Raw genomic sequence first — 17,765 nt, forward strand, 5'->3', positions numbered from 1 at the left:
TGAAGATGTCATCTAGCTTCGACTGGGCGCGGTTGAGTTAAAGTCCACGTTTTAAGATAACACATACAACATGCAGTTTAATCAAAGTCACGTTAAACTTTAATGCATGTGTAGCTTACCCGGCTGGTTAGCTTAACTATACTCTGAAGTTGAACACCGTGCACTGAGAGCGCGCAGCCCCTCTCAGCAGTCACCATGGAGGACAGAAGAGACGACAGGAAAATCCGTGTTTACGACTGCCGCTCAGGAAATAAAGAGAAAATTACTTATAAATCGCTGGAAATAAGTGGTTTGGACTTCAATGCCTTTCTTCAACTTCTGCACCAGGTAATGTTATCTAACTTTACTCGAGTGTGAGGTAACGTCATTGGCTCTATTGTCCAGGAGAAACTACACTCAAGTACAACTTTCTTCCTGTTTCATAAATTAAGTGTGCCTGCGCCATATACCTGTATGTTAAGTGTTTTCTTTCTAAACCCATACTATAATGATGGGTGATGGGTCTATATTTAGTTGAAAACGGCTGAGTCATCATCTTTATATTAATATTTCAAATATTTAGTTAAAGAGGAACAATTCCCTAATTAGGGATTGAACATGTAAGATAAAGGTTCCACGATGTACCACTGAGTGGATCAGTAGTTTAATGTCTAACAGCTCAAACAGCGGCAGCTGGCAGTGGCACTTTTGATGGCAGCTCAACTGTTACTGACTTGCCATTGAAGTTGCTGCTGTTTTGGGAGAGTTGCCACTGACTTGCCATTGAAGTTGCTGCTGTTTGGGAGAGTTGCCACTGACTTGCCATTGAAGTTGCTGCTGTTTTGGGAGAGTTGCCACTGACTTGCCATTGAAGTTGCTGCTGTTTGGGAGAGTTGCCACTGACTTGCCATTGAAGTTGCTGCTGTTTGGGAGAGTTGCCACTGACTTGCCGTTGAAGTTGCTGCTGTTTGGGAGAGTTGCCACTGACTTGCCACTGAAGTTGCTGCTATTTTGGGTAGTTGCCACTTACTTCCCACGGCAGTTGCCGCTGTTTAGGGGAGTTGCCACTGACTTCCATGCCAGTTGCCGCCGCTTAGTTTGACAAATGACTAAAACGATGAATCAATTAACTAAATAGTTGCCTCTAAATTGTCTTTGGTTGACTAATCAATGCATTGACTGATTGTTTCAGCTGTAATAAAGAACTGACGCTTACTTTTGACATTTCGTTGCAGAAATTCTCAATCCGTCCACATGAGACATTCGTTGTGGTCACAACGGACCGAATCGTCCTGGATTTCGACCAATTTAGTGAGTAAATCCGTCATTGTTGGTGCAAAAGTGAACAATAACCGGTAATAAATCAAATAGATTTTAGACAGAAACCTCCCTCTTTGTGTGCGTGTGCACAACACGGATAAAATGGTTCATTTTGTTCACTGTAGAGGAGCTTCAGGATGACTCCACCCTCCACTTGTTGCAACGGGAGGACCAAGCTCTGGCCATGGCGACGGAGGAGCGCATCAAGTTCATGCCTCATTACGACACGTTGATCAAGGGCGGCATGTACGAGTACTACGCCAGTGAGGGCCAGAAATCATTGCGTGAGTTCTGGTGTAATGCAACTAGTGCGCTTGAAACGAACACAGACGTTTAGCTGCATATCGTCACTCGTAACGTCTTTTATTGTTTTTCCCAGCGTACGCGCTTGCCGAGCTGATAGACAACTCTCTGTCGGCCACGGCTAAAAACACGGGATCGAGGACAATAGAGATACGGATGGTTGGTTAAGCATTTACATCTTACCTTTCCAGTCCGTGTCTTCTGTGTACCGACATATGTTGACTCTGTTGTCCAGGTGTTTGATGAAACTCTTGGGAAACCTGCAGTGGTTGTCTTGGATAACGGGTGCGGGATGAGCTCGAAGCAGCTCCAGAACTGGGCGGTGTACAGACTCTCCAAGTTCTCCAGGAAAACAGTCACAGTCGGAGGGTTGGTGTGCTTTTATACCTGCTTCACTTTCTAGCTTCTAGTTTAGGTTGGCCAACGTTTGTTTCTAATGTTGCATCTTTTTAATTTTCACTACAGCAAGCAAGAGGGGTATGTTCGGCCTGATCCCGTCCCTCGTAGTCTCAACAGTGACATTTCCTACTTTGGAGTTGGAGGAAAACAGGCTGTTTTCTACATCGGAAACTCGACCAGGGTACGAGTTCTAGTCCCACAAACGGGAACAAAGACTGCCATGAATACTAACGTGGCTCTAATGACCCGTGAACTGGTTTAACTTTGTTTGTTTTTCCAGATGATCACAAAACCACTTGGCTCCCCAGATGTTCACGAGCTGGTTCTGTCAAAGGAGGAGTTTGAGAGAAGAGAGAGGGACAAAGAGGAGATTTACAGCAGCGTCATTAAGAACAGGAAGGTGAGTGTTCTGGTTCAGACGCGTCTGTTCAGATCTCATGTTGCAGACTTTCTGCTCAATCAAAGCTCCTCCTCTGTCCTCTGTGCGGCGTCTCGTCCTCCCCCTGCAGCCCGGTGACTCTTCGCATGTGAATAAAGACGAGGAGCGCGGCCTCCACGCCCTCATCGCTGAGGAGTCTGGGAAGGAAAGCTTCACGGCCGTGGTGATCACGGGAGTCCTGCCGGAGCATATCGCCTTTTTGAAGCAAGATTTTTTAGTGTGGACCAGACAGCTAGCGTGAGTTCATTCACCCACACACACCCTCCGATGTGTACTCAGAAGTCTGAACAGGTCCCAAATTGTCTACTTATTATTGATTCATTTTCATAAAGTTCTGTTTTGTCCATATCTCAGCCACATATATCACTATTACATTCATGGAGTCAACGGAAAGGACATGAGCAGCTGCTCCACGGGTTCGGATCATCTCTCTAAAATCGACATTCAGGTGAGGCTGCTGGTCGTGACTCCTCTTTCCCGCTAAATGCTTTAATGCAGGCTCAGCTTAATGTTATCACGCGACTCCTTTTTTTTTTTAAACAGATCACTTTGCGCGAGAAGCCTCCCAAATGTCCCCATGCGATGAATCTGAGGGAAGTCGACAACGACATGCAGACCCTGTACATCAACGCCGCCGTGGACACGTTCGAGTTCAAGGCCGTCACCGGAGGCGGAGGCGCGGTGGAGGGAGTCATTCGCTATCATCCCTTCCTCTACGACAAGGAGACTTACCCAGAAGACTCAGGTATAACTCAAAAATATGAATTATGCTTCATGAAATATGACGGATGCATGTCTCATTTTGGTCCTTTTTTTTGTTTATCAGCCTCTGATGATGAAGATGATGTTGATAATGAATCTGCAGCCCGGCATCAGGCAAGAGGGAAGAGGCCGATATTCGACTGTTTCTGGAACGGACGGCTTATACCTTACACCAAAGTGGCCGAGTAAACGCTTCAATTCTTTCCAAATTAAGTTAAAAAAGACTAGGAAGTTACTTAGTTCCTTAGTTGTAAAGGGTTATATATGTTGACTACTCTTTATGTTAGGGATGGATAAATTGAGAGGACCAGCGCAACATTTTGGGAAATACACGATTGCCTTTTGACAACACTCGGAGGAGAACATTGATAAGACTCTCGTGTCACTGCGCTGAGGTTAGCTTAGCTTAGCACAAAGACTGGAGGCAGGTGGAAGCCACTAATAATCATGGATTGCAATGAGATTGCGTACAGTCAGCCGTGTTTCCCAGAGGATGAAATCTAACTTTATATCAAGTCTTAATCTGTCCATTACTTAACTAATGACGTCATACCAGGATCTGTGTTTAATGTTAATTAGAAAACATGGTAAACATACCTGCTAGAAATCCGGATGTAAGCATGCTGACGTTAGCGTTTAGCTCAAAGCAGGGCGGTGGCGGCTAACTGCCACAGACTGTTGATTTTCCGTCCTTGTGTGACAGGTTTGACTGGTGCACTCCCAATAAAGGAGCAAAGGAGCTTGCCGAGTGCTACAGTCGGATTTCAGGAGTGCTTTTCAGCGACGACAGGTTCGAGGTCACCACGAACAAGCTCACCTTCATGGACCTGGAGATGAAGCTGAAGCACACGGACACCCTCTTCACACGCATTGTTAACTCACAGGTGATCAAATACGAATCGCAGCAATCAAGACTCGTCCTTTCTAGCGCCTCCCTGATCATATAGACTGGACATGTTCAGTAGCTGTGGTACACTATTGAGTCCATAAATAGGCCCATCACCGATGTTCTTTGCATGCTGTATTCCCCCTAGTGAATCACATCCTTCCTCCATCAAGGTGCTGAAATGTTCAGCAGCACGGTTAGCATAGGTTAGCCCAGCACAAAGAGGCAATGGATGGAAGTGAATCAATCGATGTTGAAGAAAGTTCTGCACGAGCCAGCCAAACTCTGCCACCGTTGAATATTGGACCATGAACGTGACTACGATACAGCGCCCGTGTTGGCAAGTCTGACCGATCAGCAGTAGAACATCTGTCTTTCTGGTTCCCAGTGGTCAAACATCTTCATCTTTCTGCAGCTTTAGTCCATTTTTTGTTTGAATTTAAAAAAAAAGCTAAAAGAACCGCTGTGTGTTGCTGAACTGTTGATTTGAATGTCCACAGAAACAAAGAGGCAACATCCAGAAGGAGTTCACGCAGTGGCTGAAGAACTGCCACGAGAAGTGGGACAAGCAGGTAAAGTTCTCGGGCTACCTGGAGACCATCGCACGGACAGATTTGTCCAAGAAAATGCAGTCTCCCTGGGCGACGTTCTCCTCCATCGAGTGGGACGGCAAAATATACAAAACGGGCCAACTCGTGAGCAACTTTTATTAGTTTTTGTCTGAGCGTCTATTCTGATGGTTCTGTATTCTGTATTGATGCCCGCATGCTTCTTCATGCAGGTGAAGTCTCACAAGACGGTGCCCATTCTGTTTGGTCGCGTGGTTCGTTTTTTGCTGTATGGAAAATATGAAGACGGCGTCTTTGCCACAGGAGGAGAGGTTGAAGTGGTTCTGGTGAGGACGGAATTATGGAGTTGTGATAAATAATAAGACTTGCATGAGTTTTGCATGTCAGTTCTTTCCACTTTTTTTTTTTTAGTTTACTTTGTTGGATTCTGATGTTGATCATTAAATATGTTTCCAGGAACCCAAAGCATTTTACGACAAGGTCAAGATCATCGCCATTTCCAAGATCGACAAGACCGCCACTGATGAAGCCATCAAGACCAACATTGACAATGACTTCGCCAAGTAAGCGGAATGCTCTCATCCTCATCATCAGCATCTAATACGTTGTATTTCTACCTTAAAGCAAGACCGCTATATGTACCAGACTAGACGTAGTGGTGTAGGTCCGATGAGCCTTCATCAGCTCAGTTGTGTGTGTTTGTTCCAGGCTTCCAGAGCTTCTCAAAGTGGAATGGCCAGAAGGGAACCCCTGGCCACAGAATGCCGCTCGTCCAGCCGGGACTCGGTTTGGTAAACTGTCAACATTGTTTGCACACCACACCGGTCATTGGGGACGATCACAACATGGTAATGTTAAAAAAAATGTCCCCCCCCCCCCCCCCCCCCCCTTCCCCGCATCATTTCAGGGCCACTCAAAGTCGCGATTGTGAACAAGAAGGGAGAGTCGTTGTCCAAGATGCCGTCAGTGGGCCAGGGAGCAGGCAAGAAACTGGTGGTTGAGCTCAAAGTGGTCCATCACGGTAAGAAGATGGAAACGCTCCTCTGAACCTCTGAGACGTTTACAAAGAGTTACAAGCAGTAATACAGTAAGCCAACTAATCATTAGAGCGGGGCCATAACTTTCCCTGTTTTTCTCTGTTTAATATCGTGTCAAACTGAACATTCAGAGACGTCATCTTGGACTTTGAGAAGCTGGGATGGACATTTTTCATTATTTCTGTCGTTTTACTGACAAAACGATTAATCTAGAAAATACTTGACATATTAATGAATACCTAAAAGGACTCTTGGTGTCAGCCCTAATGATTTCAAGAGCTCACGTTGATGTAGTCAAACTGCTTGTTTTGTTTGTCCAATGGTCTAAAACCTTAACATATTCAGTTTACTGCAAATCCTCACAATTTAAAAGTAGGAACAAGAGAATTTAGGCTTATTGAATGTCTTCTTTCAACTTCTTGATTTTTCCCTTCTTTCTAATTCTCTCTTGTTCATCTTCTTGGTTTGTAACGGTGTGTTTATTTCCTCTTGCTCATGTAGGTCCTAAAGGAGATGACACGGTTCTCTTTTTAAGTGCCCAACATTCACCAAAGTGGGGTTTCTGGTTCAAACAAAATGGTACGTTTCTTTTAGTTTATTATCTTTCCTCATTGTTGTAGTAGTGGTTAAATCGGGATGACGTTCTTCTTTTGTGCAGGGCTCTCTTATCCTCCCATTAAATCGATCACTGTTGTGAGACGTCACCGGTTCACGAGGAAGGAACCCGAGTAACCAAGTCTTGGTGTATTTGCTTCTATACAGTACAATGATACAGTACAATCAAACCGAATGTTCTCAAGAGCAATTACCTTATAAATAGAAGCGTGTTCCTCCATTGTACCTTGTGTCTCGGCGGTGGCTGTAATGCTGCGTTCCGTTAAGCTTGTAAATCAGAATTAGGAGCCGGGAATGAAGTCACACCCGAGTTTACTGCGTTTAAAGTACGACAACTCGTAAAACCTAATGGAGCGTTGCTATTATTAGCTGTTATTGCCATTAACGGTTGATAACAACACATTAAGCAGGTATTGTGTGCATGCAAACACCGTTTTGCGACACGTTGACAGATGGGTGTATGTTACACACTCCATTACTCACGCGTCTAATTATCATAATTAGCAGATGTCTAAGTTGTTTCAACTTGTATTGACACAGAGGTCGGGAGACCGTTGAACAGGTTATACTGTAAACTCTGCTCCACACACACGCATAGATGCTTTGATTAATCGCCAGCCGCCTACCTCTGATTTACGCCACAGGTCACGGTGTCCTGTTTGTGCCTCTAACCCGTCACGAATCCTACACTCACACACATCTGCTCCTTTCCCTTTCCCTATTGGAAAAGGGCAAGGAGCAGGTGAGTGTGAGTGAGAACAGGCTACGGACCTCTGGTTCCTGTCGTCTTAGTGATCCGTTTCTAGTCATCCATCAGAACTACGTTTCCTCGTCTCCTCTGAAACCATCATGTTGTCTGACGGCTCCTGTTCTCTTACAGCCGGCCCGGCATCCTGTTTCTCATTCACACAATCAAGCTCTTCTCTCTACAAAGACTGAACGTTTCTTTACCTGTGATTTCTTAATTCATTTCTGCTTAAATATCATTTATCAGTTTTGCAAACATCTCATCTTCTGCAGACAATCTGACCAGCCTGGGGAGGTACACTCTGTCCCTAAACACGAAGATCAACGAAACGAACGCTACCGAATTTGGAGGCAAAGAGCTTCCGAGCTACAAACTCAAGTTCACCATCAACGGTCAGTGAAACCACAACACTTCAGCCGTCACATTCATCATCCTCTCTGAATACCCCTCACGTCCACTGTGTTCGTTATCCTCCTCAGCGGGGGGTGCCGAGAGTTTCGTCGTTGGCGCAGTGAGCGCCACTCTTCACGTAGGAGTGCCGTTCAGCATTCCTCTGCTCGTAAAAGACGGCTACGATCACTCGGCGACGCCTCCTCCCGATCTCAAACCTGTACTCAAATGCAGGTGTGTCACTTTATTTTAACATCAAACCTCAGTCTACTTACTGAATTACCAACAATCAAAAGGTTAGAAGCACAATATGCCTTCTATTATAATAAGACATTAGTCTGGCTATTGACTAGACAGGTTCATGCAAAAGGAACAAATATGTTACATAAAAGAATCACAACGCAAACTTACAAAAAGATAAATATCTCCTCTCAGTACAACATTTGACACAGAGAGAAGTTGCTTGACACCCAAGAGAAGAGACGACAACCTCCAGCTGTTGTTTTGCAGACGTGTGACCTGAAGGTCGCCCTGCCTGGCCTGATGACAGACACACAGACTTTACTAACAGACCCTTCTGTTCTTATGGCTTCATCTAACCGCTGCTTAATTAACTGATTTGAAAGCTTATCATGAATCCTATCATGTCTTTGCTAGTAAGCTCTAGCACCATTAACCTTCTCGTTATTATTTATTTAGTGGCCTGGATCTGAGTTACGAGACCGTGGACATCAGTGGGACCACGTTCACCATCAAAAGTGTCAAAGCCAGAGGGAAAGTCCTGAATTACCCACAATCAAAGGTTAGAAACACAATATGCCTTCTATTATAATAAGACATTAGTCTGCCTATTGACTAGACAGGTTCATGCAAAAGGAACAAATATGTTGCATAAAAGAATCACAACGCAAACTTACAAAAAGATAAATACCTCCTCTCAGTACATTTGACACAAAGAGAAGTTGCTTGACAACCAAGGGAAGAGACGACAACTGCTTATCCTCCAGCTGTTGTTTTGCAGACGTATGACCTGAAGGTCACCCTGCCTGGCCTGAAGACAGACACACAGACCATCAAGATCTGCCTTCTTCCTGGTAGGACTGCACTCGTTCTCTCATTGTTCATCTAGAAGAATGTGTAACCTCGAAATAATGCCGATTCATAGACGACGAGCAGGGTGGTTTTATGTTCCTGTTCAAATGAATCGATTTAAGGGATTAAGTAGTATTGTTTTTCTCACTAAATGCCAAACATTTTCCATCTCTCACTGTTTTATATTAAAGATATTTCAGTTTTGTACTGTCAGTTGGATAAAACAAACTATTTAAATGAATATATTCTCTATTTTCTACCTATTTTCTAGGCTGTTGCTATTTGGTTAAAATGTTGAAACTGCTGCGTGTTGGTTAAGATGTCAGACGTCATCCATCTGTGGTTGAAGTGGTAATCTGTTGGCTGTGAACATCAAGATAAGGATCATGCCACAGTCTTATCTTCCTCTGTGTAAATAATCACCCTGACAGCTGAGGAAACACTTCAGTGTTTATTTAAAGTAAACCGAGTTATCCGGAATCAACTGACGAAGAAATGTGTCTTTCTTTATTCCCTTGTTCCCCCTTGTTGTGATCGGCCCCCCCTCTTGTCACCCTCCTGCTCTCACTGTTCCTCTAGACAGTCATCTGGTTCATCGTCCCATCATAGCTTTATGAATGTACGACTGTTTTTTTTTTAGATGCATGAACTAAACTCTAAAGCAAGGAGTATAACCGCACACGCGTCCATTTTTCAGGTAATCCACATTCCCTCCACGTGACGCCAGAAGACAACCCGATCACAGTGGAGAATGGAAACCCCGTCACGTTTAATGTCAGTGTTCACGACGAGGCTGGAAACATCACTGCTCACCCCAAACAGATCGTCTGCTGCCAGGTACTGTGTGGGTGTGGGACATCACCAGTAGTGTGAAAACCTCAGACACTTTGTCATTGGTTTTGTAACTTTTGGTTTATTTGGTACATTTATTAGGGAACTATGGCATTTTTTGCAGACAACTAAAGACGTTTCTCTGCTTTTTTTTGATTCTGTGTGATGAAATATTTTCACGGTGCTGTTCTCGTCTTTCTGAGCCTGCTCTTGTAACTCTCCTTCTTTCTTTCTTTTAATTCAATTACATAATCTGAATGAATATAAATTTAAATAACGTTGGTTGACTTATCCTCGTCTTTTTATTTGCACATCAGGTTCAGGGGTTTCCAGCAGTGGCAATCGACTGCAGCGCCACAGGAGCCGGACAGATTGTGACGACGCCCATAAAGCTGAAGATAGTCAACGGAGAACCGGAAAACCTCAAAGTGAAGTTTCAGATGCCTGTAAGTTAAAACAAAACAAAGCTTTCTGTTTTCGTTGGAACATTCCCCGATTTTTAAAACTTTGGTTGTCTCCGCCTGTTTCCCCACAAGAGTCGTAAGAAGAGCCCGGCGGTGGACAGGGAGCTGAAGGTGGTGCCCAGCACAAGAGTCTCCCGCATGGAGCTCTGCAGCGACGGGAATCTGGTTCTGATAAACGATGACAAGATAGATTGGCTGGCTGGAGGCTTGCTGGAGAACCTATTCTATAAGCTGTATGATGAGGCTGGTAGACTGGTTCCTCCCACTGCTGAAATAGCCTCCAGGATCAAGGTGTGTCTGGCATATAAATACATCTATATTTATATATATATAATGCATTGTCTGCCAAGTAAGTAGTAAAAAAACATGTTTCTGCAATGAATCGGTCATTGTGTTTGAACGTTTCCCCTCTTATTGCTGACTTGTCATTGTTCACTGGGACTGTGTTTCAGGTTAACTGGACAGGAGAGGTGAACGAAGAAGATCTGGTCCAGGGGAAGCTGCCTGCCTTACAGGTGCCCAAGCAGGTGCAGCAGGTGCTCTTCTACCAGGTGTCCTACCAAGACCAGAGTGTGTCGGCCTCCTTCTGCGTAGTGTAAGACACACACACACACACACACACACACACACACACACACACACACGCGCGCCCGACTCACAGCTGGGGTTCAGTGTTGGCGAGCGTAAAGTTGCTGTATTTAAAATTCAGAGCGTTAATATAGCAGCAAACAGCTGTTTTCTATGTCTAGCTTAGCATAAATGGAATGGGAGGGAGATCGGCGCCTCTGAAGCTCACTAATTAACACACATGGGACTTGCTTTGTTAAATATGTACAAAAAGTGAAGAGTAACGACGACACTCTCTGCAACAAAGCAAATAAGCGTATTTCCCAAAAATGGCACTCTTGAAGTCTTCCTCCTCTCTGGTTCTGTTTGAAGGCCTCGTCCGGATCAACCAAACCGACTCAAAGCAACTCTGCTCCAAAACACGGTGAAGCTGGGTGAAGTCCTTCCTGGAAACATCAGTTAGTATGAACCTAAAGTCTTATTTTTGAGGATCTGGTTGCACACTGGATAACGCGCATCTTCCCCCCCCCCCCTACAGACTTGGAACTTGTTGACCAGTACGATAATTTAACCAAGACACTGACCTCCACCTGTGAGAAGGACATGACTGTGGACGCTGAGGGGCTGGACAAATCGGCCATCGCCTTTGTTTGGCAGGTGGGAAAAGAGATTTTCTAGACGTTTTGTAGCCAGTTGTGGGTCCAGATGTATGTTTCTATGCGTTAGGCTTAGTTCCCCCTCTCACTCCTGCATCCTGAGGGAGGACACATGTATGCGTTTACAACTCTATTCCTTGTTTTGAGTTTATCTCGTTCGTTTGCTTAGTTGTCTTTATAATCTTATAATCTCAGTTCATGCATCTGCACAGTCGTGTATATATTCACAGCCCTATGAACAGTCGCGTGTTTCATGTATTTCATGTATTTCACGGCAGCCATGTCACCCACACAACGTCCTCCAGGAAACAGGATGCTCTTTGTGTACAGGCGGCTGGATCAGCGTGTGCGGCGCATCTCTGCTCACTGTGACACACACACACACACACACACACACACACACACACACACACACACAACTACTGTATGCACAATGAACGAAATGACTGTTGAGAGCTGATGAGTCAGGAAGAGGTCACCTCCAGCTCTTGCTCTCCGACCTCCGACCTCCATGCCGTTAAAAATGCCGTGCGCGGCCTGACACATGCGTGAGTTAAGCAAGCACAGTCATAAAACCTTAATTGCAGGAAATCCTTCTAAGATTAAGGAGTCTCTCGATAGATAGATAGATAGATAGATAGATAGATAGATAGATAGATAGATAGATAGATATCTCTCCCCATGCTTCTACTGAAGTAAAGGATCTGAAAACTGAAAATCGTTTGTGACGTCTGTTGAGATCAGGAGAGCAGCAGCTCTGTTCTGGTGACGGGGGTGCAGTTCCAGTCCGGGCCTCTCGGCCCCAGAGAGTTGTGCTTCAGCTACCGGAGCTTCGTGAAACGCGTCATGGTGAAAGTGACGGCTGGAGTCCCTGCACAGCTGAAACTCGTCAGTGGGCCAGCGGAGGTAAGAAAGGACTTTTTACTGCCGAGTCTTCATGGACTACGAGATTAAGAAGCTGACCCTGGTTGTGATGCAGCCTTTGCAGGTGCTGAATGACCACGGCATCGCCATGCCGTTCGTCGTCCAGCTGTGTGACGAGTGGGGAAACCCAACTACAGACCAGAGGGTCGTGGTGAAAGTGAACTCTTCGGCCCCGGCCCTGAAGGTGAGCTCGACCAGCGACGCAGCGCGTACTTCAACGCTTTTCAAAAAGTCAGTGAGCGTTATGGAAGTGGAGACGATGTGAAGAGAGCCTCTTGTTGCTTTAGGTGACGACAGCTGTTGCTTCACAACCCGTAGACGCAGAAGGGAAAGCCTGTTTCACTATTGGTAGTGTGAGCGGACCAAAGTAAGTCTCACTGTATAATACCATACATAATAATAATAATAATAATAATAATAATACTGCCTCAAATCAGGGGTTGTGTTGTCAGTCAGCCACATTTCCAACACTGTATACATATCCTAGGACACAGCTAATGACCCGCCAGTCACTAATGGGAGTGTTGTTACCCTGTTGTTCCACCAGGGGGTGCTATGAGCTTGAGTTTAACGGTTCCCTGAACCAGAAACCCATCCTTGGTTCCATAGTGAATCTCACTGTCATACCTGATCCCAACAAGCCTGTCAGCCTCTCGGTGGAGTATAACACCAACGCCGTGTTTCCTGCTGGAGGCCGCTTCCCAGGTTAGGGTCTTAATCAAATCTCTTATTTTCACTATGCAACCAGTTATGAGTCTCTGGCAAACTGTGTGTGTGTGTGTGTGTGTGTGTGTGTGTGTGTGTGTGTGTGTGTAGTCTTCTCGGTGACCGTGGTGTCTGATGAAGGAAGCCCGATGACCACTTTTAACCCCGCTGCGGCGTCCATGTTGCTGTCGAAGGGAGTGCGGTCAGGAAACACGCCTTCACAAACGGTGAGTGACTTCCTGTCCAGCAGAAGGACCGTCCCCGACTCTTTGTTTTAAACTCCTCCCTCTCTTGTCTAGGTCGCTGAGCTGAAGTGTAGTAAACCCATGAAGAATGAAAAGAAAGACCGTTTTCACTTCAGGTAAACTGCTTTTTACTGGTTCTGTTCTGAGTTGTTGCAGGATGTTTAAAACAAACCAACAATATCTGACGCTAAAACATCATCAAACGACAGCTGACGGGTTCTGAGATTGTATTTCGGCCGATGCGTTCCGCTTACGTTGTTTACCTGCCTGCAACCAGAGCTCAGTCATGATTGGTCAATACTACTAACTAGCTTAACCAGAGCGCTTCCAAAACCAAAGTCTCTGCCAGATTCTGCAGATTTATAGAGATTAATAAACGCGTATCAGACGTTCGGAGCTCAGCCCAGTCCTCCTCCTCTTTTAATGCGCTCTGGCACCTTGTTTACGTTCAAAGCACAAAGAAACAGCTCTCTGATGGACCGGGAAATAGGGAAATAGGGAAACGGTTTGCCTGGCTTTGTTCAGCGCTAACTATTCCGTTAAGAAATGTAAATCTGTTTTTTGTTTTCTTTCACTGCAGAGATAAAGAGATCCCAGAACTGGTTGGAAAGTACACCATCCAGTTTTCTCTTCGAATAGACGGCAGTAAAGTCCTGCACAGTAATCAGGTCGGTTGAATCTGGAAACATCGCAGTGCCTTCATAACTTCTTTCCTCACATTCGGCAGTGTTTAAAAGGAAAGTGGCTGTTCGTTGAGTTGAGGCCTGTCTCCTAGATTTTGATTAACGTGGTGGCCAACCGCCCCGTCAAACTGGGACCCGACTCTCAGCCGCCGACCCCAGTTGTGTCCGACAGCAAGACCGTCGCCGACCGAACCTTGGTGGAGAAGATGAGTCTGAAGATCATGGTGAGCGTGAATGTTGACGCAGAAGCGGCTTTCCAGTTCGACTAATGAATGTTAACGCTGTAGTTGATCAGCTGACTGCTGCTTTGCCCGATTCCAGGATTCATACGGAAACCCAGCGGGGCAGGACCTGGACGGGAAGGTGGTCGTCTCTATAAAGAACTTCAGTGGAGACGGCGACAAACGCCTCCCGCTGTTCGAAGGCAGAACCGACAGCTTGACGATACACCTGGTAGATGGAAAGGCCCACATCAATGTGAGTCGCCGACGCGGCTTTTCCTTTGGAACGGCGTCGTCACGATGCTCAATGCACATGTGATTGTTTGTGTGATTCGTTGTCCACAGAGGCTGCTCATCATGGAGAACAGCCCCGGAGAGAATGGAAGTGCATACGTCCTCCTCTTCAAACCGGAGGTGTTGATGGTTCCCACACCGCTCGCTCCTTATGAGCTCCCCTTCCATTTCTACAACGGTGCGGCGTGAACACACTTCATCATAAAGTTCATAACCCTTGTATCATTTTTATGACTGGGGAATTTCATTTTTTTTTTTTTTTTCAGAAAATACTGTCAACTCAATTTTTCGCCATGTTTTTAGTCATAAGATGTTCTATAAGTCAGACTGTGAATGTTTTATGATCAAACGTTAAACTTTGTCTGTTTATCTTTTCTTTTTACTTTAGATTCTGAGAGCCAACGGAAAATGTCCGAGCTGTCCAAGAAGAAAGATCAGCTCACCACTTCTATTACTGCACACAAAAAAATCTTTACTTCATACAGTGATCTCCTTCGTTTGATGACCTGTAAGATCTTGCCTCTTTTTTTCTTTTTGTGTCTGCCAATATTTGTGTGAAATGGTCTCTAACTGCTCCAAGTTCTTCTTCCATCATAGCTCATCACCTGGATGCAAGTAAAAAAGAGGCTGACATCAGAAATGAGCTGATCAAGAGGAAGGTGGAAATTGCCCAAACTGTACGTGTAAGAAGCTGCATCTAGTCACACTTAACTTCTGTATATGTAGAAATGTCATTTGTGTGTGTGTGTGTGTGTGTGTGTGTGTGTGTGTGTCGGGAGATGACATTTGCATATTTGTTCTTTGTAGATCCCGGATATTGACAGAGTCCTAAACGAAAAGAAAGCTGAAGTCGACAGGATCCTGAACACACCCAGAAGAGTCTGCTCCATCCGTGATCACTTCAGCGGGCAGCAGGATGTGTTGGGAATGGTAACGAAGAAAAGCAGGATGTTTTCTGCTGGCTTAGCGCCTTAACAAACCCACAGTGTCATTTCATACAGATGTGTCCAATCAGTGTTTGTGCTGCTGTGAGAGTGTGAGAGCAGCTTTGGTTCGGATGTTTATTCTTACCCTCTGCCGTCTGAATGCAGGTCGGACACTTGGCGTTTGTGCAGGACGACGACACTGCGAGGGTCATCTCCTGGCACATCAGGGGCGACATGGACTGTGTCATCACCAAGACGACCGCGGCAGCGCGGAGGATCTACGACGACACCAAAGGCCAGCAGCAGGTCATGGGCCTTGACAGCGTTTTTGTGCAACCGGGCAACAGGTAGTCCTTCAGGGTCGATGGTGGATTTCTTTAAAGTACGGAGCTCCTGCACAGCTGTGTTTCTCTTCACGTAGTTCAGTGTTGCTGCTGGTGCCTTTGTGTCCTTGATTATAGTTTTTAATTCTTAAGCAGACTGCTGAACAACAGTAATTTAAAGATGGTGTGGCTCCTCCTCGTGGAGCCGACTGTTGAGAGAAGGGATCCCTCCTCTTGTGGACAAATTGTAAAGAAAAATGTACAATTACTGTATGGACAATCAGGGTTACACAGTAATAGATTGTAAAGATCTATAAAGTGAAATCCTGTTTTCATTCATCACATCAGATTCATTTCAATTCAAATGATTTAAACAATTGATTTTTAAACTTATTTTAGTTGATCAACTAATCGTTTCAGTTCTAATTAATTATGTAACATAAAAGCTGAAGCGATTACCTGATTATTAGGAAATTAATTGGCAGCTATTTTAAGAATGGAAAACATTTTTCAGTAATTGTTGCTTGTTGCAGCTTGTCTCTGTCTTCTACTGCGGTCTCTCTACTAACGTTTGAATTGCTTGCAGACCGATGCCACACATGGGAAACGGCCACATGCTCTTCGATCCCCCTGGGAACCCGGTCTACGCCAGGAACCTCCTGCTTTTCCCCCACGACCAGGAGAGCTGCAACGTCGGTGAGCCGCTGAGTTTAACATGGCTGCTGTTCTTTCATTGCAGATTCATATCACCGTGTCCTGTGGGGGTTTTTAGAGGGTTCCCAGGTCTCTTTGTGTTTGCTGATTTTGTAGTATTTCCTCCATGCCCCCCCCCCCCCCCCCCTCTACTCCTGCTTGGGTAAATGGTTCCATCTGGGATCCAACCTCACAGGGGTGGAGGGGTTTTCTCAGTCACTGGAGCAGAAATTGAGTCTCTCTTGCCACATTAAAATTACTTTTAATTCAGGGATTTTCTATTTTTGGGGTTACGACTTGTTTACGTTGGAACATAAATTTATCAAAAGCCATCTCACTTAAGAATCTTCTTAAGGTTCTTCAGCAGTGAATGAGTTCTGCTTGTTTAGATTTGTCTGAATGTTTCCGGCTTTCTTTGCAGCTTTTAAAAACATCCTCGGAGACACTATTCTGATCGATGACCTGGACTCTGCAAACATCTACAGGAAGGCGGTGAGTGACGCCCGCTGGTGGAGGCGTGCCGTAAATGCACCGGCCGCTGGTTATCTGTCCTCTTAATGTGCCGTTTCTCACAGGTGGTACAGAACAAGGGGCCGTGTCCCACCATCCTCACCAGACAGGGCGACAGGATCAGTGCCAAGGGCAAGTTCGGAGGCGCCCAGAACAAAGCCCCGCCGATCAACACGTTACAAGTGTTCGGAGCCCCCCTCCCCCAACATTACTACACTCTAAAGGAACACATAGGTGACGTCACTCGCGTTTCTAAGTATGTTTTTAGTAGTCCTTTTCAGCCAGATTGTGCTTTAATTCCTGCCGTTTTATTGGACAGACCTGCTCAGCAAGCACAGGTCAGCTGTGGAGAAGAGGGATCAGGCAAAAAAGGAACGTGAAGATCACTTAAGGACCATGAAGTCTCCTGAGATGCTGAAGCAGCAACATGAAATTAAGGAGAAGATGATGCAGCTGAAGGAGACCGAGAAACAACTTGGTATGTGTTGAGAATTCCTATTCAAACATCTTTTTCATTTTATTCTGTTAGTATTGTTGATTTCTAATTGGTCTGTTCTACTTTTAGTGTCGACTCCAGTGAGACCAGTGAAACGGGGTCTTGAAGGCGCCGCTGGGCCGTCCGGCATCGTTCCAAAGAGATTAAAGTAGATGTCAGCATATAAGACCTCATCTTTGAGCTATTGGAGTTTTTGTAATTTCATTTTATTTGTATTTTTTATATGTTTTAATAATTTTATAATAATCGGAACTGCTGACAAAAGTTATGTGCCTGGAATGATTAATTTCAAAGAAAAGCTTTATTCTTTCTATAAAAAAAAAAAATACATATTTACAAAGATTTATTTTTGCCTGTGTCGTTATTTCTACACACAAACCCTTCAAATTAACCAATATCGTAGTTTGAGGCATTGACAGGCGCGCGCATTTTACGCACGCGATGATTACGGTTCCTCTCCGAAACAAAGACAATCATTACCCAAGTTCAGGCCTCCGGAAATCACGTAATTCTATGACATTGTGTTTGTGGCTGCCGAAAGAGAGGTGTGTGTGTGTGTGTGTGTGTGTGTGTGTGTGTGTGTGTGTGTGTGTGTGTGTGTGTGTGAGTGTGTGAGTGTGAGAGAGAGAGTGTGAGAGAGAGAGTGTGAGAGAGAGAGTGTGAGAGAGAGAGAGAGAGAGAGAGAGAG

General features: G+C 45.1%; 1 protein-coding gene across 2 annotated transcripts; it reads left to right on the forward strand.

The window, feature by feature from the left end:
* The first annotated feature begins 14 nt into the window (after nt 1–14).
* On the forward strand, nt 15–17,419 carry smchd1 (structural maintenance of chromosomes flexible hinge domain containing 1). Of its 2 annotated transcripts, XM_068709972.1 has the most exons (47): nt 15–327; nt 1,215–1,290; nt 1,425–1,583; nt 1,679–1,761; nt 1,838–1,971; nt 2,068–2,182; nt 2,282–2,401; nt 2,511–2,677; nt 2,795–2,888; nt 2,984–3,185; nt 3,267–3,387; nt 3,906–4,086; nt 4,589–4,783; nt 4,870–4,983; nt 5,114–5,220; nt 5,366–5,448; nt 5,565–5,678; nt 6,196–6,273; nt 7,330–7,449; nt 7,537–7,681; nt 8,147–8,249; nt 8,469–8,541; nt 9,237–9,376; nt 9,688–9,816; nt 9,907–10,125; nt 10,287–10,429; nt 10,774–10,859; nt 10,940–11,058; nt 11,802–11,963; nt 12,037–12,165; nt 12,269–12,348; nt 12,529–12,686; nt 12,798–12,913; nt 12,986–13,047; nt 13,512–13,599; nt 13,707–13,838; nt 13,936–14,091; nt 14,181–14,307; nt 14,518–14,637; nt 14,727–14,806; nt 14,937–15,059; nt 15,221–15,402; nt 15,965–16,074; nt 16,493–16,563; nt 16,647–16,815; nt 16,901–17,059; nt 17,147–17,419. In XM_068709972.1, exons 1-47 carry the CDS (start codon nt 196–198, stop codon nt 17,227–17,229), a joined length of 5,859 nt encoding a protein of 1,952 aa, XP_068566073.1. In that variant the 5' UTR covers nt 15–195; the 3' UTR covers nt 17,230–17,419. The 2 variants fall into 2 exon arrangements, with proteins under 2 accessions (XP_068566073.1, XP_068566072.1); XM_068709971.1 differs by having other exon boundaries at nt 2,984–3,387.
* The last annotated feature ends 346 nt before the right edge of the window (nt 17,420–17,765 follow it).

The sequence above is a fragment of the Cebidichthys violaceus genome, unplaced genomic scaffold (assembly GCF_023349555.1).
Source record: "Cebidichthys violaceus isolate CVI_PGR_0920_01 unplaced genomic scaffold, fCebVio1.0.p SCAF_15, whole genome shotgun sequence".
In the NCBI taxonomy this organism is placed as follows: Eukaryota; Metazoa; Chordata; class Actinopteri; order Perciformes; family Stichaeidae; genus Cebidichthys; species Cebidichthys violaceus.

Coding starts and splice junctions, on each gene's coding strand:
- smchd1 (XM_068709971.1), top strand. CDS start 196: ATGGAGGACAGAAGAGACGACAGGAAAATCCGTGTTTACGACTGCCGC. Junction 2,889..2,983: donor TCTCTAAAATCGACATTCAG/GTGAGGCTGCTG, acceptor TTTTTTAAACAG/ATCACTTTGCGCGAGAAGCC. Junction 13,600..13,706: donor AAGTCCTGCACAGTAATCAG/GTCGGTTGAATC, acceptor CCTGTCTCCTAG/ATTTTGATTAACGTGGTGGC.